Source organism: Scyliorhinus canicula, chromosome 9, assembly GCF_902713615.1.
Source record: "Scyliorhinus canicula chromosome 9, sScyCan1.1, whole genome shotgun sequence".
NCBI classification, from domain to species: domain Eukaryota; kingdom Metazoa; phylum Chordata; class Chondrichthyes; order Carcharhiniformes; family Scyliorhinidae; genus Scyliorhinus; species Scyliorhinus canicula.
This window is the reverse complement of record NC_052154.1, coordinates 153,383,834-153,409,122: the sequence shown is the minus strand read 5'-3', so window position 1 is coordinate 153,409,122 and position 25,289 is coordinate 153,383,834. Positions and strand designations below refer to the sequence as shown.

Sequence of the window (25,289 nt, the reverse complement as noted above, 5' to 3'; positions counted from 1 at the left end):
AAGAAACGCCCAGGTTGACACGTGCCAAATGAAGGAATATTATGACCCATGAGAACATTATCAACTTTCTATTGACTAATAAGATCTACAACTTGACACATCTGGGTTCCCAATTAGCTACACGTGGCTCACAAATTGGACGGCACAGTTTATGGGCGGGATTCTCCTGTCTTGTCCATGGCGTGGCCTGTTACGAGTCAGAATGGAGAATTTAGCTTTCCAGTCAAAACTCTATTCATTTTCTGGTGGCACTGGAAAATCCCAGCCGTGAGCGAGAAGGGCCGATTTCGGCAATAGACTCTATTGGGGATCATTTTCTTAACAAAAATTCCAATTAAGGGGCAATTTAGCGTGGCCAATCTACCTACACTGAATATTTTTGGGTTGTGGGGTGAGACCCATGCAGACATGGGGAGAATGTGCAGACTCCATACGGACAGTGACCCAGGGCCGAGATGGAACCCGGGTCCTCGGCGTCGTGAGGCAGTAGTGCTAACCGCTGCGCCACTGTGCCACAGATCTTGGGTATCATTTTAACCTAATTTAAACAACCTTCAAAGGCATCTTGATCGGCATTAGGGCATCATGATCAGCACAAGCTTGGAGGGCCGAAGGACCTGTTCCTGTGCTGTACTTTTCTTTGTTCTTTGTTCTAACTTACCTGATGGAATCCTGTGGGAGCTTGCCCAATACTGCTCTCTCCTGGTTGTGACGGGGAGTAATGTCGTGTGGGTTATTAACCCAATGTTTCAACCTGATCCCATCCATTTCCTGACAGGTGGGTTAGGCTACAGCTGTCCCCGGTTTGTGTTTCCTGCGTAATATTTCTACACCTTTGGGTAACACAGGTGATGCTGCTGACGTTTCAGGTTCGAAGTGGCGCGTTTGAACGAACGTTTCTGTGGGGGTGTGGGTTGTTTTTACAATGTCCTGTGTATGTTGTAAATCTGCTTTAAAGAGGATTATTCTGGCAGATCATTCAGCGTCAGCTGCAGGAAGTCGAAGAAAAACAGCGACTGCTGGAAGAACGTGGTGTGCTGTTGGAAAAAGCTCTACGGGGCGAGTCAGGTATTTACTTCTGCTCATCTTGTGTTCCAGATTGCCTTTGATTTGATTTGATTTATTGTCACATGTATCGAAGCACAGTGAAAAGTATTTTTCTGCGGCCGAGGCACGTACACAGTACGTACATAATAGACACAAGAATAATCAACAGAGAACATTGACAAATGGTACATCAACAAACAGCAATTGGTTACAGTGTGGAACAAGGAGCCAAACAAGCAAACACATGAGCAAGAGAGGCATAGGGCATCATGAATACTGTTCTTACACAGGGAACAGATCAGTCCGAGGGGGGAGTCGTTGAGGAGTCTTGTAGCTGTGGGGAAGAAACTGTTCCTATGTCTGGAAGTGCGAGTCTTCAGACTTTCTTTTGTTCTTTGTTCTGTACCTTCTGCCTGATGGAAGGGTCTGGAAAAAGGCAATGTCTGGGTGGGAGGGGTCTTTGATAATGCTGTCTGCCTTCCTGAGGCAGCGAGAGGTGTAGACAGAATCAATGCGGGGGTGGCAAGTTTGTGTGATGCCTTGGGCTGAATTCACCACAGTCTGCAGTTTCTTGCGATCTTGGACCAAGCAGTTGCCATACTGCATACTGCCATACATACTGTGATGTAGCCGGATAGGATGCTCTTTATCGCACATCTGTGGAAGTTTTGGGTTGTGGGTGTCACTGGGAAGGCTGGCATTTATTGCTCCTGAGAGAATGGTGGTGTGCTGCTTTTTTGACCCGCTGGCGGTTTAATATAAGTTAATATAAATGGCTTGCTCGGCCAGTTCAGAGTCAGTCACATTAGTATTGACCTGGAGTCACATATAAGCCCAGAAGTGGTAAGGACAGCAGATTTAAACCGTGATCGGTGATCCACTAGAGTTAATATAATAATTCCATAGTTCCACCGTCACCTTCGCTGATCCCAGTTTTTTATTTAGATTTCTTAATCTGCCATGGTGGGATTATGTTTCGAGGCCTTGTGATTAATAGTCCTGTTAGAGAAACATGACGATATTGTTCCTGGATTCTCTATATCTGGTCCAGAGCCTCTGTCTTGTTTACATCAAACGTTAATTGACTTTATTTTCTGCCAGCAGTTTGAAAAATTACTATAAAGGATGGATAAATAGCTGCAGGGCTCCTTCCATCCAAGTGAAATATTCTACATGCAAAATTCCAAATGAGGGCTTTTTGCAAGTTCAGAATCATCAGGAATTTTCCTCAGAGAAGGTGGCCGTTTGGCCCATTCGGCCTCTGCTGGCACTTAATCCCACTCCCCTGCTTTTTCCCCCCATAACCCTGTAAATTAGGCCTGATCAAGTACATGTTCTATTTATGTTATTGTGGATTTATCTTGCGATTTGTTGGCTTCTTACTCCAGAAGCGATCTTGCTGGGGGCAATGCTCTTTTGTTCAGAACATTTATTTACATGCCAACTATTTACAGCAGTTAAATATGACCCAGACGTAGCTGCAGCTACTCTCCGAGATGCTTCACACTCATCTCCTCTAATGAGTAACATCCTGTGACATAGCAATTTATGCACATGATCAGTGACCATGTCCCCATATTATTATACACACATTCCCCTATACCTCATCGAGTCATAGAGTCATAGATGTTTGCAGCATGGAAACAGGCCCTTCAGCCCAGCTTGTACATGCTGTTCAGTTTCTATCACTAAGCTAGTCCCACTTGCCCACATTTGGCCCATATCCCTCTGTACCTACTCTGCCCATGTAATTGTCTAACTTTTTTAAAAGACAAAATTGTACCCGCCTCTACCACTGCCTCTGGCAGCCGGTTCCAGATGCTCACCATCCTCTGTGTGAAAAAATTTCCCCTCTGGTCTCCTTTGTATCTCTCCCCTCTCACCTTAAATCTACGCCCTCTTGTTCTAGACTCCTCTACCTTTGGGAAAAGATGTCGACTATCTCCCTTATCTATGCTCCTCATTATTTTATAGACCGTCCCTTCACAGTCCCTTGCTTCAGGGGCCACAGTCTCCTACTGTGTTCTCGACTCTCTTTGAGGATATATAGGAAAAATGCTCTCCAGAATCTTCTCCTTGGAAGGCACCAACGTCCTCAGACAGAGGTTTCTACTTCTGGTCAGCAGTGTCATGGCGGTAAACCAAGATTTTCCTTTTTTTCCTTCCTTCTCTTTTTGAATCATAGAATCCCTACAGTGCAGAAGGGGGTTATTCGGCCCATCGAGTATGCACCAGCCCTTGAAAAAAGCACCCTACTTAAGCCCACACCTGCACCCTAGCCCCGTAACCCAGTAACCTTGGACACTAAGGGCAATTTAGCAAGGAAAATCCACCTAAGCTGCACATCTTTGGACTATGGGAGGAAACTGGAGCACCCGGAGGAAACCCACGCAGACACGGGGAGAAAGTGCAAACTCCACATAGACAGTCACCCGAGGCCGGAATTGAACCCGGGTCCCTGGCCCATTGAGGCCCCGTGCCACCCTCCTTGGATTGCTGGCTATCCTTTCTTCAATGAATGAAGCTTGTTCAGCTCCTATGAAGAGTTGTACAGCTGTAGAGGGTTCAGAAACTTCTACTGCTACAACAGACAAAGGCTGGAATTCTCCGTCCATTCACACCGACAGGAATCTCCGGACCCCCTGCAGAGCCAAATTCTCCGTTCTCGCTGACAGCTGTGGCAGGGCGAACATCGATCGGAGAATCCCTGCTAAAGTATTATTTAATCATAAGTACGTAAGCCTCATCCATGAATGTATCAGACCGAACAAAGAGAAGAATATTCCGAAGAAAAAATTATGATTGTCCTGCTAATACAGTAAACCCCATCCTCACCAACCTGCCTGCCGCAGATGCATCTGTCCTCCACAGCATCGGTATGAGTGACCAGCACACAGTACTTGTTGGGACGAAGACCTGTCTTCACATTGAGGATATCCTCCACCATGTTGTGTGGAGCTACCATTGTGCTAAATGGGATAGATTGAGAATAGATCCAGCAATTCAAACTGGACATCCATGTGGCGCTTTGGGCCATCAGCAACAGCAGAATTGTACTCAGCTACAATCTGTAACCTCATGGCCTGGCATATCTCCCACTCCACCATTACCACTAAGCCATGAGATCAACCTTAGTTCAATAAAGAGTGCAGGAGGGCATGCAGGAGCAGCACAAGACTTAGCGAAAAATGAGGTGTCAACCTGGTGAAGCTACAACACAGGACTACTTACAGCCAAACAACATAAGCAGCAAGTGATAGACAGAGTTAAGTGTTCCCACAGCCAACGGATCAGAGCTAAGCTCTGTAGTCCTGTCACATCCCGCTGTGAATGGTGGTGGAAAATTACACAGCTCACTGGATAATAATGATAATAATAAATCTTTATTAGTGTCACAAATAGGCTTACATTAACACTGTAATGAAGTTACTGTGAAAACACTCCGGCACTCTCCGGTACACAGAGAGAGAATTCACCTCACAGCACGTCTTTCAGGACTTGTGGGAGGAAATTGGAGCACCCGACGGAAACCCACGCAGACACGGGAGAACGTGCAGATTCTGCACAGGCAGTGACCCAAGCCAGGAATCGAACCCGAGACCCTGGCACTGTGAAGCAACAGTGCTAATCACTGTGCTGCCGGAGGAGGAAGTGCCACAAATATCCCCATCCTCAATGAAGGAGGAGCCCAGCACATCAGTCCAAAAGGCAAGGCTCAGGCATTCGCAACAATCTTGAACTAGAAGTGCCGAGTGACTAATCCATTTGCATCTCCTCCAGAGGTTCCCAGCATCATAGATACCAGCCATTTGGATTCACCCCATGTGACATCAAGGGACGGCTATGGGCCTTGACAATATTCCACCAATAGTACTGAAGACCAGAACTTGCTCTGCCCTAACCAAACTGTTCCAATACAGCTACAACACTGACATCTACCCAGCAATGTGGAAAATTGCTTGGGTATGTCCTTTACACAAAAAGCAAGACAAATCCAACTGGGCCAATTACCGCTCTATCAGTCTACTCTCAATCATCAGTAAAGTGACTGAAGGAGTCATTAGTAGTGTTATCAAGAGGCACTTACTTAGCAATAACCTGCTCACTGACGCGCAGTTTGAATTCTGCCAGGGTCACTCAGCTCCTGACCTCATTACAGCCTTGGTTCAAATATTGGCAAAAGAGCTGATTGCCAGAGGTCAGGTGAGAGTGACTGTCCTTGACATTAAGACAGAATTTGATCGAGCATAGCATCAAGAAGCCCCAGCAAAACTGGAGTTAATGGGAATCAGGGGGATACTCTCCCCTGGTTGGAGTCATACCTGGCACAAAGGAAGATGTTAGTGGTTCTTGGAGGTCAGTCATCACAGTCCTGGGGCATCACTGTAGACGTTACTCAGGGTAGTGCCCTAGGCCCAACCATCTCTGGCTGCATCATTAATGGCCTTCCTTCCAAGGAAGGTCAGATGTGGGGATGCTCGGTGATGACTGCACAATGGTCAGAATCATTTGCGACTCCTCAGATACTGAAGACGTCCACGTGCAAATGCATCAAGACCTAGACAATATCCAGGCTTGGGCTGACAAGTGGCAAGTTACATTCGTGCCACACAAGTGCTAGGTAATGGCCATCTACTACAAGAGAGAATCTAACCACCACCCCTTGACATTCAATGGCATTACCATCGCTGAATCCCCCACAATTAACATCCTGGGAGGGATTACGATTGATCAGAAACTGAACTAGCTTAGCCATATAAATATTGTGGCTACAAGAGCAGGCAAAGGCTAGGAATCCTGTGGCGAGTAACTCACCCCGTGGCTCCCCAAAGCCTGTCCGCCACTTATAATGCACAAGTCAGGAGTGTATTTGACTTGCCTGGCTGAGTGCAGCTCCAACAACACTCAATAATCTCGACACCATCCAGGATAAAGCAGCCCGCTTGATTGGAAACCCATCCACAAATTTTCACTTCCTCCACCACTAACACATAATTGCAACAGTGTGTACCATCTATAAGATGCACTGCAAAAACTCACCAAGGTTCCTTGCGCAGCACCATCCAAACCAGTAATCTCTACCATCTGGAAGGACAGGAGCAGCAGATACATGGGAATACCACCACGTGGAGGATCCCCTCCAAGTCACTCACCATCCTGACTTGGAAATATAACATGACTGCTTCTCAGTTCTCTCCCTCCATAAATGAACCTATGTTTTGTTGCTTTCCTTAATGGCTTTATTAATCTGTGCCGCTATTTTTGGTGACTTGTGAATCTGTACACCATTTTTCTCGACAATATTTAGATGGGTTTTTTTCCACGTAGGATGTGGTTTCCTTATGTTGCCAAAACGTACCATCTCACACCAATCTATATTGAGGTTCATAAAATCATAGAATACCTACAGTGTAAAAGGAGGCCATTCAGCCCATCGGGTCTGCACCCCACCCAGGCCAAATCCCGCACTCTATCCCTGTAACCCCAGCTAACCTTTGACCCAAAGGGGAAATATAGCACGGCCAATCTACCTAAACTGTGTATCGTTGGACTACGGGAGGAAACCCACGCAGACATGGGGAGAATGTGCAAACTCCACAATGAGACCATCAATTCACGCGACACGTGGTTAGAAGCGAACAGTGGTTTTAATCGTCTTACAACAGAGCCTGCCTGTAACAAGATGAACTCTAGATGAACTGGCAGGCAGGCTCACAACAGCAACCTTTATACTTCCGGTTAGGGGGAGGAGCCATGGGTGGAGCCATGGGCGGAGCCAAGGGTGGAGCCCAGTACACGCTCCTCATCTCCCCCTATGGGTAGAGCCGCGCAACTACACATGGTCTAGTACAAGGTACAGGCTCAACGCATGTTGTGCAATACAGTGTGGATTATTGGTGTTTATAATTCACCACACTCCACACAGACAATCACTCAAGGTCAGAATCAAACACAGGTCCCTGGTGCTGTGAGGCAGCAGTGCTAGCCACCGCACAGCATATTTTATTTGCAAATTGCATGCTCATTCAGTAAGGTTACTGATGTCTTCCTGTATTTTGTCACAGTCCTCGTCTAAACTAACTGCAGCCCTGATTTGGTGCTATCTGCACATTATTAAATTTTGCTTTTAATTCCGGAGTTCAAATTATGAAAGTGGTGATCAACCCTGGCCCCAGTGCTTATGTGAAACACCACTCCCAGCCTCCACCATTTTGTCACTCTGAGTAACCTTTAACCCCTTACTCTGTTTCCTGTTTTGTAACTAGTTCCCTATTCATTCCACTATCGGTCACCTGACACCACATTCCGGGATGTTAGTCCAGGCATCTTTTATGTGGTACATTTATCAAAGGATTTTTTGTAAATTACCATGGCTATTGAAAAGCCAAGGGCTAACTGTTGCAAGTACAGTTACAATAGCAACACGGTATAATGGCTTTCTTTCATCAAGGTCATTTAATACAGCTTTCAACCTTTGAATGCTGAGCCTTGTAATATCTTTCTTTTCACGCAATTATGTTGCTTTGAGAGTCTCATACCACAGGATAGAAATCCTGACAACCCATCTTGCTATAAGCTAGAAATGTCATTATCCTTCAATTCCAGCCTCATAATCACTTCGTTACATGCCCAAACCTATTGACCCACTCTTCTCCCATTTTCCCTCCCTAAACATGATGGGCATCGCTGGCAAGGCCAGTAATTGTTGCCTCTTCCTAATTGCCCTTGAGAAAATGCTGGCAAGCTGGCTTCTTGAACTGTCGCAGTCCATCTGGTAGAATATGAATACTGGTTGTTGTGAATAATTATTACAGATTAGTAATGAATGATTCTTTCGCCATTAACAATTAGCAGTGGCCGGAATGAATCTGATTGAGCAGGCCAGTAGAGGGTAGCGTTCTCTAGGAGTTGCCAACTCCTGTTGAATGTATTCTTGGAGGTTTCATCACGTAACTTCCCACCTCCAATCGCCCCGCCCAGTCAAACAGTCGCTCTGTTGTTCATTCTCAATTTGTTTTTTAAACTCACAATGAAATAAATTGAAACGGGGATTAAACTTGAAATTCCTGGGGGCTCCAAGGCAATACCGTAGGATTGGCAATCCTGCTGTTCTTTAACCCAGAGAATATTGTGAAATGACTGCCTATGTGGGTTTCCTCCAGGTGCTCCGGTTTCCTCCCACAGATGTGCCGGTTAGGTGGATTGGCCATGCTAAAAATTGCCCCTTTGTGCCCAGGAATGTGCAAGTTAGGTGGGGTTATAGGGTGGGGTGGGGGAGAAGGCCTAGGTAGGATGTTCTTTCAGAGGGTCGATGCAGACTCGATGGGCCGAATGACCTCCTTATGCACTGTGGGGATTCTATGGTTCTACCTAACATCTTTAAAAATAGTAGAATGCCCCAAGGTCCTTTCAGAAATGGAATCAGTCGCACCTTTGTCACTGCATGAGCCACAGAAAGGGGCATTGGAGATATTCCAACTAGTCCCCCCATGTCCATCCTTGGCCTGCTGCAATGCTCCAGTGATACCCAACGCAAACTGGAGAACAACACCCCCATCTTCTGATTAGACATGTTATAGCCTTGTGCACTCAACATTTAGTTCAACGACTTTCGACTCTGACCGTTTCCCTCCACCTTGACCCCCTCTGTGTTTGTTTTTGTTTCCTTGGTTTATCCCAATACAACCCCCCCCCCCCCCCCCCCCGCCCCTCTCATGGGGCTATCTGTCACTTGTTCTTCAGTTTTATTTTCATTGAAAAATCCATTAAGAAAGAAGAATGCACCATTCATGGCTGACTATTAAAGTTGAAGATGGCATTAAATTGAAAGAAAAGGGGCAGGATTCTCCCTTCTGGGGACGAAGCCCCCACGCCCGCTGGAAAATGGGCGAGAATCACTACGGACCTTTTCCTCGAATGTCCGGGGTGATTCTCCGTTTCCAGGGGGTTAGCAGAGCCCCGGCGGGCGTCCCGCGGATCTGGCTGCCGGCGGGGTCCTGCTCGCCAGATCGCGCAGCTGCGCATGCGCACGGCGGACGCAAGCCACACAGCGGGTGCACGCGGCAGCAGGTAGGTCCCTCCCAGATTGCGATGATCCGCCCATCGGTGGCCCTCTATCGATGGCCTGGTCACTGCTGAGCCCCACCACCCCCCCAGGACCGCCACCGTTGCCGTGGGTCCCAGCTCCCGCCGGGTGGTACCACATATAAACCATGCTGGCGCGAGTTCGGCCGGTCGACTGCGAAGAATCGCTGCGGCGGCTTTTTCCAACGGCCCCCGACCAGCGCTGCGTCAACCACGCGCGAGGGGCTGACAGGTCCGCGGAGAATCGCGGAAGCGCCGTCACACCGGATTTCCAGCGTGAACGGCTATTCTCTGCCCTCGCGCCGGCCGCGATTCTGCCGCAGAGTCAGAGAATCCCGCCCAAGGTATACAATGCTGCAGAGATTACTTGATAGCCCAAATTATTGAGAAAATGTTAGAAAATAGCAAAGGATGATGAAAACAAATAAAGAGAGAGAATTTGAAGAATGAAAGAAAACTAGCAAGAAATGTAAAACAGACAGTCAGCCCTTCTTCAAATATAACTCCAAGAAAGAGTGTAGCTAAATTAAATGTTAGTCCCTTCAAGAGTGAGACCAGGAAATTAATAATAGGAAACAAGGGAATGACAGAGACATAGAACAAGTATTTTGTTTCTGACTTCACAGGAGAAGACACAAAGCACCCCAAGAATAGTAGAAAATTGAGAGGCAAAGGGGAGGGAGCAAAGTTAAAAAATAACAAGCATTTGAGAAAAACTGCTGGGAAAGCTTACAGTACTAAAGGCTGACATTTCCCCTGGATCTGGTGGCCTGCATCGTAAGGTCTGAAGAGATAGGGATGCATTTATTGTCATCTTCCAAAATTCCCTAGTTTCTCAAAAGATTAGAAAACCACAAATATGGCAACTCTATTCAAGAAGGAAGGGAGACAGAAATCAGGAAACGATAAGTGAGTTAGTCTTTTTAAATAAATAATCTTTATTGTCACAAGTAGGTGGATTGGCCATGATAAATTGCCACTGAGTGCCGAAAAGATTAGGTGGGGGTTTTGGGTTCAGGGATAGGGTGGAGATGTGGGCTTAAGTAGGGTGCTCTTTCCAAGGGCCGGTGCGAACCCAATGGGCCAAGTAGTCATCTTAGGGCAGCAGGGTAGCATGGTGGTTAGCATAAATGCTTCACAGCTCCAGGGTCCCAGGTTCGATTCCCGGCTGGGTCACTGTCTGTGTGGAGCCTGCACGCCCTCCCCCTGTGTGCGTGGGTTTCCTCCGGGTGCTCCGGTTTCCTCCCACAATACAAAGATGTGCGGGTTAGGTGGATTGGCCATGCTAAATTGCCTGTAGTGTCCTAATAAAAAAAGTAAGGTTGGGGGGGGGTTGTTGGGTTACGGGTATAGGGTGGATACGTGGGTTTGAGTAGGGCTCGGCACAACATTGAGGGCCGAAGGGCCTGTTCTGTGCTGTACTGTTCTATGTTCTAGGCTTACATTAATACTGCAATGAAGTTACTGTGAAAAGCCCCTAGTCGCCACATTCCGGCGCCTGCTTGGGTATGAGAGGGAGAATTCAAAATGTCCAATTGATCTAACAAGCACATCTTTCAAGATTTCTGGGAGGAAATCGGAGCACCCAGGGGAAACCCATGCAGACACGGGGAGAACATGCAGACTCCGCACAGACAGTGACCCAAGTGGGAATCGAACCTGGGACCCTGAAGTAACAGTGCTAACCACTGTGCTACCATGCCACCCATTAGTCTAACACCTTTCATTGGGGAAATGCTAGAATCCATTATTGAGGAAGTATTTGCAGGACATTTAGGAAATTATGATACAATTAAGCAGATTCCGCATGTTTTTGAGTGGGAAATTTGAGTTCTTTGAGGATATAATAAGCAGGGTGGATGAAGGGGAACCAAGAGATGTGGTATATTTGAATTTCAAAATATTATTTGACCAGGCACCAGATGAAAGGTTACTGAACAACATAAGAGCTCATGGGATTGGGGGTGGTTTAAATGTGTGGAGAAACATTGAGCAGATTTAAGAAAGTATGCAGATCTGGGTGTCCTTGTATATGTATCAGAAAAGGTTAGTATGCATGTACAGCAAGTAATTATGAAGGCAAATAAAATGCCTTTATTGCAAAGGCGATGGAATATAAATATTGGGAAGTCTCAAACACGCATTCCTTGTCATGCATACTCGCACACACAGGACATCATTTTACATTGCTTAGCGTGGATTGGCAGGTGAGTGGGGGGGCATAAAATTGAGCAAAATACCACAGCTGCCTTTCCCGGCATTTACCCGACCCGGCTCCAGCCCTACTGCAATGTTATGCAAGACGATGTAGGCGTCAGGCACCTCACCCTCCCTTGGGCCAATTAAGGCCCTTCAGTGGCCAATTAACGTCTCTTCCCACCTCAGTGTGATCATTCCTTCATTTAAAAAAAATAAAATTTATTACCCAATTATTTTTTTCCAATTAAAGAGCAATTTAGTGTGGCCAATCCACCTAACCTGCACATCTTTGGGTTTTGGGGTGAAACCCACACAGCCACGGGGAGAATGTTCAAACTTCACACGGACAGTGATCCAGGGCCGGGATTCGAACCAGAGTCCTCAGCGTCGTAGTTCCAGTGCTAACCACTGCACTGCCTGCCTCAGTGTGATCATTCCTGATGTGGGCAGAAGCCAGAATTTGAAGCCTGCCGGATGCCACTCCTCGAGCTAATGGCAGGAAAGGCGAGTGGGGATTCTCCTTTTCAGACACCCTGGACCTACTGAAGGCATCCCAGGGTCTGGACCTCGGGTTTCTCCTTCCTCCTTGCCTGTGCACATTACCCCTCCCCTCCTCCCATCCCACCCTGGCATCCTAACCTGATCGCACTGAAAAATACCCAATTTACCATCCATCTACTGTATGCCAGTGATGGCCAGCCTAGATTAGTGGGTGGGCCTCATCTCAGTTGGCCACAGAATTGAAGTTGGGCATGTGCACTAACAATTACCCCATGAATAAAATGGTATACATTTAATACACGGCGAATATTTCATAACAAGAAAATGCTTAATTATTCATATAGAACTGTCATCAACTTCAAATGGTAAAAACAAAAGAAAAATTCATGCTTGATTGGATGCAGAGGGAGTGCACAGTCAATGTTGTGTGAAATCTGCGTGCTCCTCACTTCCCTTGTTAACAATCCCGCTCATGTTACCTGAGAGAGTGTCACAAAACCACAAAGCACTATTTCTTAGTTGCGTATTTTTGTTTGGAATAATGTGAGGAACTATATATAAACCAGTGAGGAATCAGACCAGTCGTTGTGGAAACAATTAATAAAGAATATTTATTAACGTAAAAGTAAAGAAAAAAGTCACACAACAAAAGACTAATATATGTTGTGAAATTTAAGTACATTAATAATTAAGCACACCATTTTATCTTAAATTACCCCTTGTTCCCAAAATATACCCACATTCCCTGAGTTTACTGAGACCCTCTTTTCTCAAGCAACATCCAATTTTAGTAACTCTATGGGTCAAATCCAGTTAATAGTTGCTGCACAATACTTAGGTGAGTGACCAAGCCTGAGAACACATCTCTTCCTGGTTCAGTGAAGGTTCAAAACTGTGTCTTATAGAGGAGATTATCTTTAATCTTCCACGGCTCTAGATGTTAGCTGGAACAGGGCTCCGTGGCTCAGGTCATAGATGGAACCGGTCTGGTTGACTGTTGGATGGAGGTCAAGCCTCTTTCCCCAATGAGTGTGATAACAGTTTTCTGATCAGTTTCTTTGATAGTCCACCCTGTGGATTTGGCTGTCTACCTCTCTCAAATTCCCTGGCTTTAGAAGTAATCATTTGTATAGCCTCACTTATCTCTGGTAAACACTGTTCCTATTATGGCCCGCATCTCAATACCTCTGGATGCCTGCTAATCTTGTCACTGGGCCAATCACATCTCATTATTCTTCTAGATGTCTGCCAGTCTTAAGGGGATCAGGGTTTATGGGGAAAGGACAGGAGAATGGCGATGAGAAAAATATAAGCCATGATTGAAGCCCAGACTTGATGGGCCGAGTGACCTAATTCTGCTCCTATGTCTTATAGTCGCATACTTGTCTGATATTTGGTTTTCATCTCAAGTTCACTGTTAACCTTGTTAATTTCCCAAATTTCAAACACATTTGCCCTTGCTTTGCGTTATCACTTCAGTCATACTGGGAGGAAAAAAACTACACGTATGGAAACAAGTGGAATATGGCAACCCGATGCATACATGGGCAATGGTCAACAAAATGTTTCCCGAGCCCCACTCAAAAGGTGCACAGCCAGTGGCCCCCAGGGCCGTACTTTACTCACCACTGCTGTATGCAGTCACAGCAGTGGCCTCCACTTGCAATGCCACTCTGGGAACACAGTGCTGGCGGCTATTTGTTTGGCTGTCAGCCCTGAGAGATGGGATCTCCTCCGCGGATAAGGGTGAAAATCTCACCCTGAGCCAATTAATGCCCCAACAAATATTGAATGGCAGCGGGGTGCAGGGATACTGGCAAAACATACAATTCTGCTCACACACACGCTCTCACATATACTGACATACACACACTTACGCATACAGATACACAAACTCACACTCAAACATCCAGACACACATACAGTCACATACACACGGCGCAAACATAGATACACACACTCACAAACACAGAGACACACAAACACAGAGACACACAAGGGGCGATTTTCCGCAGCGCGGACCAAATGCCCGCGCCGTTGTGAACGCCGTTGCGTTTCACGATGGCGCGAACAGGGCCCAGGCACGACCTATTCTGGCCCCCACAGGGGACCAGCACAGCGCTGGACGGTTCACGCTGCTAAAGCATCCGAGCGACGCGCCAACCTGTGCATGTGCAGTTGGGGCAGCTCATTCCTGCGCATGCGCGGGGAACTTCTAACACGCGCTGGCCCCTCACCAACATGGCGCCGGTGGTCTGGGGCCGCCCGCGGAAGGAGGTAGGCCCGGGGGTGGGGGAGAGGCCGGCCTGCCGATCTGTGGGACCCGATCGCGGGCCAGACGTCATCGGCGACCCCCCCCCCCCCCCGGTGAAGGAGCCCTCCTCCCCCCCCCTACAGGCCGCATCCCACCCAGCATTCCCACCGGCAGCGACCAGGGGTGAACGGCGCCGGTGGGAACCTGTCGTGTCGTACCGGCCGCTCAGCCCATCCGGGGCAAACAGCAAGTGGCGATTGTCCAAGCGGCCCGGCGCGAATCGCTCGCGCTTGTTTCGGGGGGGTGGGAGAATCGTGTGCGAGCGTCGGGGCGGCGTGGCACGATTCGCCCCGCCGATTCTCCCGCCCGGCATGGGGACGAGAGAATCCCGCCCACACTCTCTCACATACACATTCACGCAATCACACAGATACACACACATACATGCACACTCACATCACACATACACACACACACTCACAGCCACATGCATTCAAACACACACACTCACATACACTCAAAAACATAGATACACTTACTACACACACACTCAAACACACTCACACTTACACACATTCAAATGCACACTCTCACACATACTCACATAACCTAAACACACAGATACACATTCACTTAACACACACACTCCAACACACAGATATACACACACTTATATATACCCACATACTCACATAAACACACTCAAACACAAGTACACTGATGCGACCATCAATTCACACGAAACCAGGAGAAGTAAACTGTGGCTTTAATCAACTAGAACAGTGCCTGCCTGCGACTGGCCTGTTAGTGGGAGCTGCCTACAGGGCAACTGCTCTTTCTACCTTCCCTCAAGGGGTAGAGTCAGGGACGGAGCCCACACAGGCCCCAGCATGCTACATTATAGGTAATACCATATAATGGTCCATAGGTGGAGCCCACATGGGCAACAGCGTAATACAGATAAACATATGGTGAATTGTTACAGCAATACATTCACCCCCTGTTAAAAAATGAAGTCCGGCGGGGGTGATGGATTCATAAGTTCAGCCTGTCCGGCGCACGCATTGTGCGCTGTGAACGCCGAAGCTCTGGTGTCGCCGCTGGCCCAGGCGTCGAACCCGTCCGTGCTGGCATTGGTAGTGAAGTCGCCGATGCAGGTACAGACGTGGACTCCGGGAGCGTGTCTTCTGGAACTTCATTCCTGTGGGTCGGTGAAGGGGAAATGGCAGGCAGGAGGGGGTGCGGGTGCCATGTAGGGGCGGGGGCGCTGGTCAGCGTAGGTTGGGCGGGGTAAGATGGGGTGGCGGTGATAGTGGAACCTGCGGGTGCCAGGTCCCCAAGCGGGACCGTATCCTGTTGGCCGTCGGGGTGTTCGATGTATGCGTACTGAGGATTGGAGTGTAGGAGCTGGACCCTCTCAATCAGGGGGTCGGACTTATGGCACCTGACGTGCTTCTGGAGCAGGACGGGCCCCGGTGTCTTCAGCTAGGACGCAAGCAAGGCCCCTGAGGTGGATTTCCTGGGCCATGAGGGGCCTCGTTTGTGGCCGTGCAAATTAGGGACCTAATAGAGTGGAGTGCGTCAGGGAGGACCTCCTGCCAGTGGGAGACCGGGAGATTCCTAGACCATAGGACCAGGAGGATGGCCTTCCAGGCCGTCGCGTTCTCCGTCTCCACCTGCCCGTTTCCCTGGGGGTTATAACTGGCAGTCCTGCTCGAGGCGATGCCCTTACTGAGCAGGTACTGACGCAGTTCGTCGCTCATGAACGACGAGCCCCGGTCACTGTGGACGTATGTGGGGAAACCAAACAGGGTGAAGACACTATGTAGGGCTTTAATGACGGTGGCCGCGGTCATGTCGGGGCAGGGGATTGCAAAGGGGAAGTAGGAGAACTCGACAATGACTTTGAGGAAATATGTGTTGCGGTTGGTGGAGGGGAGGAGCCCTTTGAAATCGATACTGAGGCGCGCAAAGGGCCGGGATGCCTTTACCAGGTGGGCCTTATCTGGTCGATAGAAGTGCGGCTTGCACTCCGGGCAGATCGGGCAGTCCTCGGTCATGGCCCTGACCTCCTCGGTGGAATAGGGCAGGTTGCGGAGCTTGATGTAGTGGAGAAGCCGGGTGACCTCCGGGTGGCAGAGGTCATCATGGATAGCTCGGAGTCGGTCGTCTTGCACACTGGCGCTTGTGCCGCGGGACAGGGCATCTGGGGGCTCATTGAGCTTCCCAGGGCAATATGCTATACCGTAATTATAGGTGGAGAGTTCAATCCTCCACCTCAAGATCTTAGCATTCTTCATTTTCCCCCGCTGCGTATTATCGAACATGAAGGCTACCGATCATTGGTCAGTGACGAGGGTAAACCTCCTACCAGTGAGGTAGTGCCTCCAGTGCTGTATGGCTCCCACGATGGCTTGGGCCTCCTTTTCGACTGAGGAGTGCCGTATTTCTGAGGTGGTGAGGGTTTGTGAAAAAACGCTACTGGCCTGCCTGCTTGATTGAGGGTAGCGGCGAGGGCGACCTCTGACGGGTCCCTCTCCACCTGGAAGGGGACGGACCCGTCCACCGCGTGCATCGCGGCTTTAGCAATATCTGCCTTGATGCAACTGAAGGCCTGGCGGGCCTCGGCCGCCAGTGGGAAGATAGTGGCTTTGATTAGTGGGCGGGCTTTATCCGCATAGTTGGGGACGCACTGGGTGTAATAGGAAAAGAATCCGAGGCACCTTGGGGCAGTGGGGGAGGGGAAGTTGCAGGAGGGGGCGCAAACAGTCGGGGTCGGGACCTAGGACCCCGTTTTCCACAACGTAGCCGAGGATGGCTAGTCTGGTCGTGCGGAAAATGCATTTCTCCTTGTTGTAAGTGAGGTTAAGGGTTTGGGCAGTTTGGATAAATCTCTGGAGGTTGGCAGCATGGTCCTGCTGATCATGGACGCAGGTGGTGACGTTGTCCAAGTACAGAAATGTGGCCCACAGCCCGTACTGGTCCACCATTCAGTCCTTCGTTCTTTGGAAAACCGAGACCCCGTTCGTGACGCCAAAGTGGGGGACCCAGAGGAAGTGGAAGAGGCGGCCGTCTGCCTCAAAAGCCGTGTAGTGGTGGTCCTCCGGGCGGATTGGGAGCTGGTGGTACGCAGACTTCAGATCCATCGTGGAGAACACCCGGTAGTGAGCGATCTGGTTAACCATGTCCGCTATCCGGGGAAGGGGGAATGCATCAAGGTGCGTGTACCGGTTTATGGTTTGGCTGTAGCTCAGCAACCATCCGGTTCTTTTCCCTGGTCCTGGTGACGACCACCTGGGCTCTCCAGGGGCTATTGCTGGCCTCGATGATTCCCTCCCGCAAGAGTCGCTGGACCTCGGACCTGATAAAAGTCCTGTCCTGGATACTGTACCGCCTGCTTCTGGTGGCGACTGGTTTGCAGTCGGCGGTGAGGTGTGCGAAGAGCGGGGGAAGGTCAACCTTTAGGATCGTGTGGCTTCATACGGTGAGTGGGGATAGGGGCCCGCCAAACTTCAGGGTGAGGCTCCTGAGATTACATTGGAAATCCAGTCCCAATAGGAGAGGAGCGCAGAGGTCTGGGAGCAAATATAATTTAAAATTGGCGTACACGGCACCCTGTATTGCTAGGGTTGCGGTAGTGCACCCTCGGACCTGCACCGAGTACGACCCGGAGGTGAGGGAGATGGTTTGATGCGCCGGGAAGTTTGGAAGCGAGCAGCGTCTTACCATGTCCAAATGAATGAAGCTGTCGGTGCTCCTGGAGTCGAAGAGGCAGGGTGTTTCGTGTCCGTTGACCTGCATGGTCATCATAGAGCACCGGAGGTGTTTGGGTCGTGACTGGTCAAATGTGACCGCGCTGAGTTGCGGGTAGCTGGCGTGGTCGGAGGTGCTGGGGTGGCCCCAAGATGGCTGCCCCCATTGGTTGCACATGTCGAGCGGCATTGCAGATGGCGGCCAAGATGGTGGCCCCCATGAATCACACGTGGCAGGCCGCGTGGGCGAGGATGGCCAAGCTGGCAGCCCCTGTGAGTCGCACATGTTGTGCAGGCTTGGAGATGGCTGCCCCCATGGACAACACAAGGTCAATGATGCGTCCGGGGGAGGCGGAGTCGGCAGATACGCTGCCACACTGTGGGATCTGTGGGTCTGTGAGTCCGAGGGTCGGGCCTGCGATTTAGAGTTTTTGGACCCGGCTAGGCAAACTTTAGCAAAATGCCTTTTTCTTCCGTAATCACTGCAGTTCGTGTTCCGGGCCGGTTAGCGTTGCCTGGGGTGTTGAAGCTGGCCACAGAAATAACAGGGTAGCCCCCCCATGGTGAGCGGGCTGCCGCGCGGCACAGGCCTGGGGTATTCTTTGGTCAGGGGTCCATGAGGGGGGTCATGTGATCGGACAGGAATGCGTTAAGGCTTTGGAACGCTACTTCCCGAGAGGAGGATAATTTTACCGTCTCTTCCAGTCGAATTATTGGGTCCAAAGCTAAGGACCACCCCAAAGAATGTGAAATCCCAAAGGGATTAAAAGAGTCACAGCCATGTGTTCGGTCTCTCTTGGCCCTGGCCTACGCCTAAAACCAATTGTAGCATTACGACCAGAAGACAAGTTCAAGCCCAATGATCGCTACCAGATGGATGAGCCCAGCAGAAACAAAGCCACTTCTACCCAGCCATGCAAGATCTGAACAAAGGCCTTGTTCGTCTGCAAAGAGCCGGTTGCCCTGAAGTTAAGTATAAGTTATTGTAGTTTTTAGGTGTAGTTTAACTTGTCGTGTTTTATGTTGCATGTCGAAGTAATCCTTGTGTGTAAATAAACTATCTTTGAACTTGAACTGACTTGGTCTTTGATCGATATCCGATAAAGCCTTGTGATGGTATCATTTGATACCTGGCGACTCTGAAAAGCAATATTATCATTAATAACTGCCATATCTAGTTAATTTGGCAACATTATTGGCGATGCTGGTGGGATAGTATTCCACTCATTAAAAATAGCAACATTATTGGCAACTCCACCGTCACTCGACCTAGAAGTGATTTTGTCACTCCGAGAGAACACACAAAACTTTGCGTTAAAAATCCAATTGAGGAATAGTGAAAGAAACCACAAGTGTCAGGCCCGTATCGATCAAATCACCAAGATTCAGAAGTGTGTACTAACCTGCATGCGTACTAACAGGGATATACGGTAAACTTGTTAGATTTTGCGTAAAACTATCATGAGTATTGTGAACCGGAAAATAGCCTCGGCCATTCCCCCTGTCCCAAATTGACGGTATGAAAAGAGAAGTTAGAAGCAGAGCAAAAGAGAACTTAGAGGTAGGAAAACAGAGAACTTAATGGTAGGAAAACAGAGATAATAGTAGCAATGGCCACAAAAGCGATGGAACGTTTGATGAACCCACAGGAACCCGAGGTCGCAGCGACCAACAGAGCAGAGAGTGACCCATATGAGAAGAAGAGTTGAGGAAGTATTTGAAGGGGAAAGGATGGCCCCTTTGGTCCGAGTTTTGTTCAAATGATGAGTCAGGTCCAGGAAGCATAGGACAAACCTGGTGGGACAACCTAACCAAGGTACATAAGAAGAATGCAGCGAAAGTTCGTAAGCCAATGGCAATAGTGTCCTGTTTGGCACAGTTGCGAGGCACAGAGGAGGTCGTGAGGATGCTCAGCAGCCAGCTAGTTAAGAAAGAGGAGACGAATGAGGGAAACTATAGTGAATGTGAAAAAATTAATGAGCAACTCCGGGAACAGTTGGCAGCTAAAGATAAAGAGATGGCTGATGTCAAACGGGCACACCAATTTTGTTTAGTTTACCTTAGCAGCTTTCAGACCCATTGCGATAAAGCCGACCAAGATACACAGCGCGCAATTTTGGTACGAGAAGAGACAGAACAGCAGGTAGCACAGTTAACAAGACAATTCGCAGATTTAAAGGCAGCTTTACGAGCGCTCCATAGCTCCACTACAGAACAAAGACAGAGCACAGTAGACCACGCGAAATGTAGACGACACATAGAGAAGTTGCAGTTGCTGCTGTCAGTGCAAAACGGATTCAGAGATACCTTTGGACAAGATTTAGATGAGGAGAATGGCCCCAATTGGCAAGAACTAAATGAAACCGCCCAGAGATATGTGGAGGATACAGAAAGTCACAATAGAGCCTCCCATGCCCCGAAAAGGAAAGCACCCACACCACCGACTGCACAGGCAGCACATACCCCCATGAACCCGGTCACCACACAGCGCAAGTCATCGGATCGGGATGAGCCAGATTGCGTTTACACCACCCCATCATCCATCACCCAATTGAGAGATGCCTGCGCCAAAATTGAACCATTCGAACCCACCGCAGACCCACATAATTTCTTTGATAGAGTACGGCAGCAAACGGTTATGTACGGTCTAGACGAAAGGGAGGAAGTTAAGCTTATAGTCATGAGCCTTGACCAGTTCGTCAGCTCAGCTTTACCAGAACCCCAGAATGTAGAAGGAGGACCCCTACAAGAAATGAAAACGGCTTTTTTAGATGCGATCGGGTACAAGAAAGATTTAAACCATTGTAGGCAAAAGAAGGGAGAGCATCCAACTGCATTTGCAGTTCACCTGTGGATCCATTTTAAAGCAGTATTTGAGAATTTGAACCTCACACACTTAGATAACAACGACACAACTAAATGGGCCCACACTTTAGTCTCCCACACCACAGAAGCAGATAGAAGGACAAAAGGCTTGTGTAAATTACGACCCCACAGGCGCCACACATAATGAAGTTTGGGTTTCAAAGCAACTCTCCAGAGCTTGGGAACAATCCCTACATAGGAAGGCAGATCAGGAAAAGGCAGAGGCGAATATGCACCCAATCAGGACTAATTAGGACCCAGCATGGGTAAATGAGGGCAGACATGAAGGCCAGCACCCCAGAGCACAGGCACTACGAGGTTGCTATAATTGTGGACACATGGGACATTAAGCCCGCGAATGCCAACAAAACCCCCGAACCAGCAATCGAGCGCCCCAATGTTAGGCCCATATATAGCATTAGCACCCAAACAGATAATGCAGTAATCAACACGACAGATTGACGGTGTTTGAACTCCCCAACTTGGGTCTGCGACACACTCTGGGACAAATCAGGCAGACCAGTAGTCACAGGCACAGTCCGGGGACACCCCGTAGAGTTCCTTTGGGACACAGGAGGGTCCCGCATCACTTTAAACTCCTCCACAATGTTTCAGTGCGACAAATGGCCCACCACAGACACCATCACCTTTAGTGGATTTACAGGACATGTACAGCAGGGATACATTACAGCCCCTGTAGATAATCAGATTGGAACCATAAACACCAGGCTCCCCGTTGTTTTAGTCGACTTGCCCCAAACACCCGAGCATATTCTAGGAATCGACTTAATGAGCTTCCACAACCTTTCCTTTGACCCCGTGAATGGAAAATGGCCAAAAAAGGGAGAGCCCCCACTACGCTCACAGGAGGGGACTACAAACATAGGATTTGCTCAGTAGGAGACTATTGCTTTGATCCGCAAACAATTCGTACAGACCAGACAATTAGAGAGGTCCTCAGAAAACATAAAGCAGCCTTCGCCCAAAACAAACACAATTGTAGGAAGATCCCAGGCATGGTCACAATTTCAGGTCCCGATCCCAAGCCCCAGAAGCGATACGGTTTCCCACAGCAAGCCGAGGGTGAGATCTCAAAAGTCATCAATAGCTTACTAGATCAAGGAGTAATTCGGCCCGTAGCCTCAACAAACAATGCCCCAATTTGGCCCGTAAAGAAACCCGATGGTTCATGGAGATTAACCATTGACTACCAAGAGTTCAACAAGGTCACCACATTAGCAGCCCCCACTGTTGCCATGAAACGATGCTCAAGCAGGGAGTTCAAGCAAAGTACTTCATAGTGCTGGACATCAACAATGGCTTTTGGTCCATCCCGCTTGACAAGATCTGTCAATATAAGTTCGTGTTCACATTTCAAGGGCAGCAGTATATGTGGACATGCCTCCTGCAAGAATTCCACAACACCCCCTTCATTTTCCACCGACAATTGGCCAACGGACTTTCCAAATGTTCCCGCCCCAAATGCCTTATTCAGTATGTGGATGACTTACCCCTACAGACGGACACAAAGGAAGAGCATGTTAAGCTTCGTTCAGAATTGCTAGGTCTCTTACAATCAATTGGATGCATGGTTAACCCAAAAAAAGCCCAGATATTAAAAGAGAAGGTCCTTTATTTAGGCACCATTATCACCCACGGGAAGAGAGAGATTGAACACAAATGAATTGAATCAATAGTTAAATTGCCCCTGCCCCACAATGTGACTGCACTCCGGTCATTCTTAGGATTAGTTGGATATTGTAGGAATCATATAGATGGTTTTGCCACAAAAGCAGCCCCACTCTCAGAGCTCCGAAAAAAGAACGCCGCATGCGAATGGCTTCCTCAGCACATGGATGCCATTGATGAATTAAAATGTGCCCTTGGCACAGCCCCCGCTTTGCAAGTTGCAGACCCTCCTCTCCCTACACGATAGAAGTAGCGACCACCGACCAAATCCTATCAGCTGTACTCCTACAGGAAAGACATGATCGATTAGGACCCGTAGCCTATGCCTCGCGAATTTTGGATCCCGTAGAGCAAGGATTTTCACCCTGTGAACGGCACTTGCTCACAGTCTTTTGGGCAGTGCAGTATGTTGCTTATATCACAGGCCTTCACCCAGTAATGATTTTAACTGAACACACCCCAACGCAGCTATTGTTAGATGGTAGGTGAAAGGACGGTTCAGTCAGCCAGAATACGGCAGCTCGCTGGACACTGTTGTTACAAGGAAGGGACATTACAGTTAAAAGTACAACGGCCCACACATTGTTAGCAGACAATCTTCCGTGTGCAGGAACCCCACATGAGTGCCAGATCATTGCAGCCAAACACCACACAGGACCCGTTATCCCGCAGTCACTACACACACGAGCAGGCATCAGCACACAGAATCCCCAGACCACGGACAACGCTTTAAGGATCTATGTAGACGGTTCCTCCACCATAGAAAATGGAAAGAGAATAACTGGTTGTGGAATTTATGTGGAAGACGCACAGAGACGTGCATTAGAGGAAATATCTTTAAAATTGCCCGGCCACCTAGGATCACAAGCAGCCGAATTAGCAGCTATAGCATATGTAGTGCAGCACCCAGATTCCTTTACGACCCCAGCGGATCTACATTCGGACAGTTTTGTTTGTCTGCAATAGTTTGACAGAACTCCTGCTCCTGTTGAAATCTCGAGAATTTGTATCCACTGATGGTAGACCTCTACCCTCAGCCCCATTGTTGAAGCATATCCTTAAGACAGCAAAAGGCCGCACATACGGCATAATCAAAGTGAGAAGTCATCATCGTTCCTCCCCACCCGGTAACGTAAAGGCAGACACCTTAGCTAAGTCAGGGTCACGCCACGGACACTTTTAGCAACCCCCGAAAGTGAACCGATACACGCAGTCCAGGTTTCACAGACCAATATCGAGGATCTATCCCAGGCCCAAAAGGCAGGCGACACTCTTAAGCAAGTTTTAGACGGTAACTTCCCAGACAAATTCAAGGACTCACTGAAGGTACAGGACGGTATAGTTTTGAAAAATGGAATTTATGTGGTCCCCACCCAGGACAGAAACCGGATAATTTGCCACTTTCATGACGGACACGGACATCAGGGGATAGACAATACCATTGCCCATTTAAGACCTTTGTGCTGCTGGCCCGATTTAAAAGCAGACGTTATGCATTATGTTGAGAATTGTTTAATCTGTGCACAGAACAATCCTGAAAGGTACTCCAAGAAAGGACAATTGAGACACACCCGACCTGTTAATGGCCCATGGACAAATTTACAGCTCGACTACATTGGTCCCCTCCCCCTCTGCAGAAACGGTTTTAAATATCTATTAGTAGTAATCGACACCTTTACAAAATGGGTAGAAGCATTTCCCTCCTGGACGAACAAAGCGAAAGCCACAGCTAAGATTTTGACCCAACAGGGGCGGGATTCTCCGACCCCCCGCCGGAGGATTCCGCACCTTTGGGGCGGCCCGACGCCGGAGTGGTTCATGCCACTCCTCAGCGCCGGGGTCCTAACGATTTTTGGAATCAAGCAAAAATTTCACATAGCGTATCACCCCCAATCCAGCGGCATTGTTGAATAAATGAGTCGCACCTTGAAAGCAACCATTAGAAAAATGGTGCAACAGCATAACACCACATGGGACACAGACCTCCCATTCACCCTTATGTTTATTAGGAACACAGTATCCAGTTCCACAGGTTTCACCCCCCACATTCTCATGACCGGACGGCCCATGAAAGGAACTGAATATTTATTAGGTCTCGATTTGGCAAGCCCCTCAGTCACAGCCCTCACCCATGAGAAAGCGGTCCAACAAGTCACGGAAAATATTAAAGCTGCAGCTGTCCGCTAGGAAAAAGCAGAGTAAGGCCTGCTTTGATAAAACAGTCCACCACGTAGAGTATACAGTCGGTCAGCAAATGATGGTTTCCCTGTACAGTCCCAGTTCGTTCCTCTCCCCTAAATTTGCAAGACCCTACTCCATTTCAGACAAAGTAAGCCCCTCTGTGTACAAGATAACGTACCCCAATGGTAAAACTGGTTGGTTCCACATCAACCAGCTCAAAGTCTATGGAACCCAATGTAGCCACTCCCACCACATCTCCCTGGCAATAGCAGACAATTCCGCCCTGCCCATCGACAACCTAGTCCAACCCTCCCCCAGCCATGACTGCACATCCACGCCCACAGAGCCGACCTTGTCTCCGCCCACAAGTACGACTTTCCACCTTGAGCTTGATTCAGACGATAGCTCCAGCCTTCCCGAATTGACCACAATCACTGACCACTGGTACAACCTCCCCGGCTCTAGTCACTCCAGCCCTGGGAAACACGACCAGAACATGTTTGGCCCCCAATATCCCCTTCCACAGCCAGAGCCACCGCCATCGCCCGACAACAGTAATTTGCCCTTTGTTGCCACTGCCTCTACGCCTCATGACAACAAACCCCTTTTTGGCACCGCGATAACTCTTGTAGATTGGTAAGACATGACGATTCGGATTCCACGACGGCCCACGCGGCCACTGCACAAAAGCGGTAGGCACGAGTCTGGCAACCGGG

The 25,289-nt window shown here is 48.7% G+C and overlaps 1 protein-coding gene across 6 annotated transcripts in view; it reads left to right on the top strand.

Annotated features, from left to right (window-relative positions):
- The window catches only part of mical2a (microtubule associated monooxygenase, calponin and LIM domain containing 2a), a 353,275-nt gene that overhangs the window by 309,301 nt on the left and 18,685 nt on the right, over positions 1 to 25,289 (top strand). For all 6 annotated transcript variants that reach the window (XM_038807962.1, XM_038807967.1, XM_038807966.1 and 3 more), the window contains one exon: positions 975 to 1,068. In XM_038807962.1, coding sequence (XP_038663890.1) covers positions 975 to 1,068 — 94 coding nt within the window. The remainder of the gene's footprint in view (positions 1 to 974; positions 1,069 to 25,289) is intronic.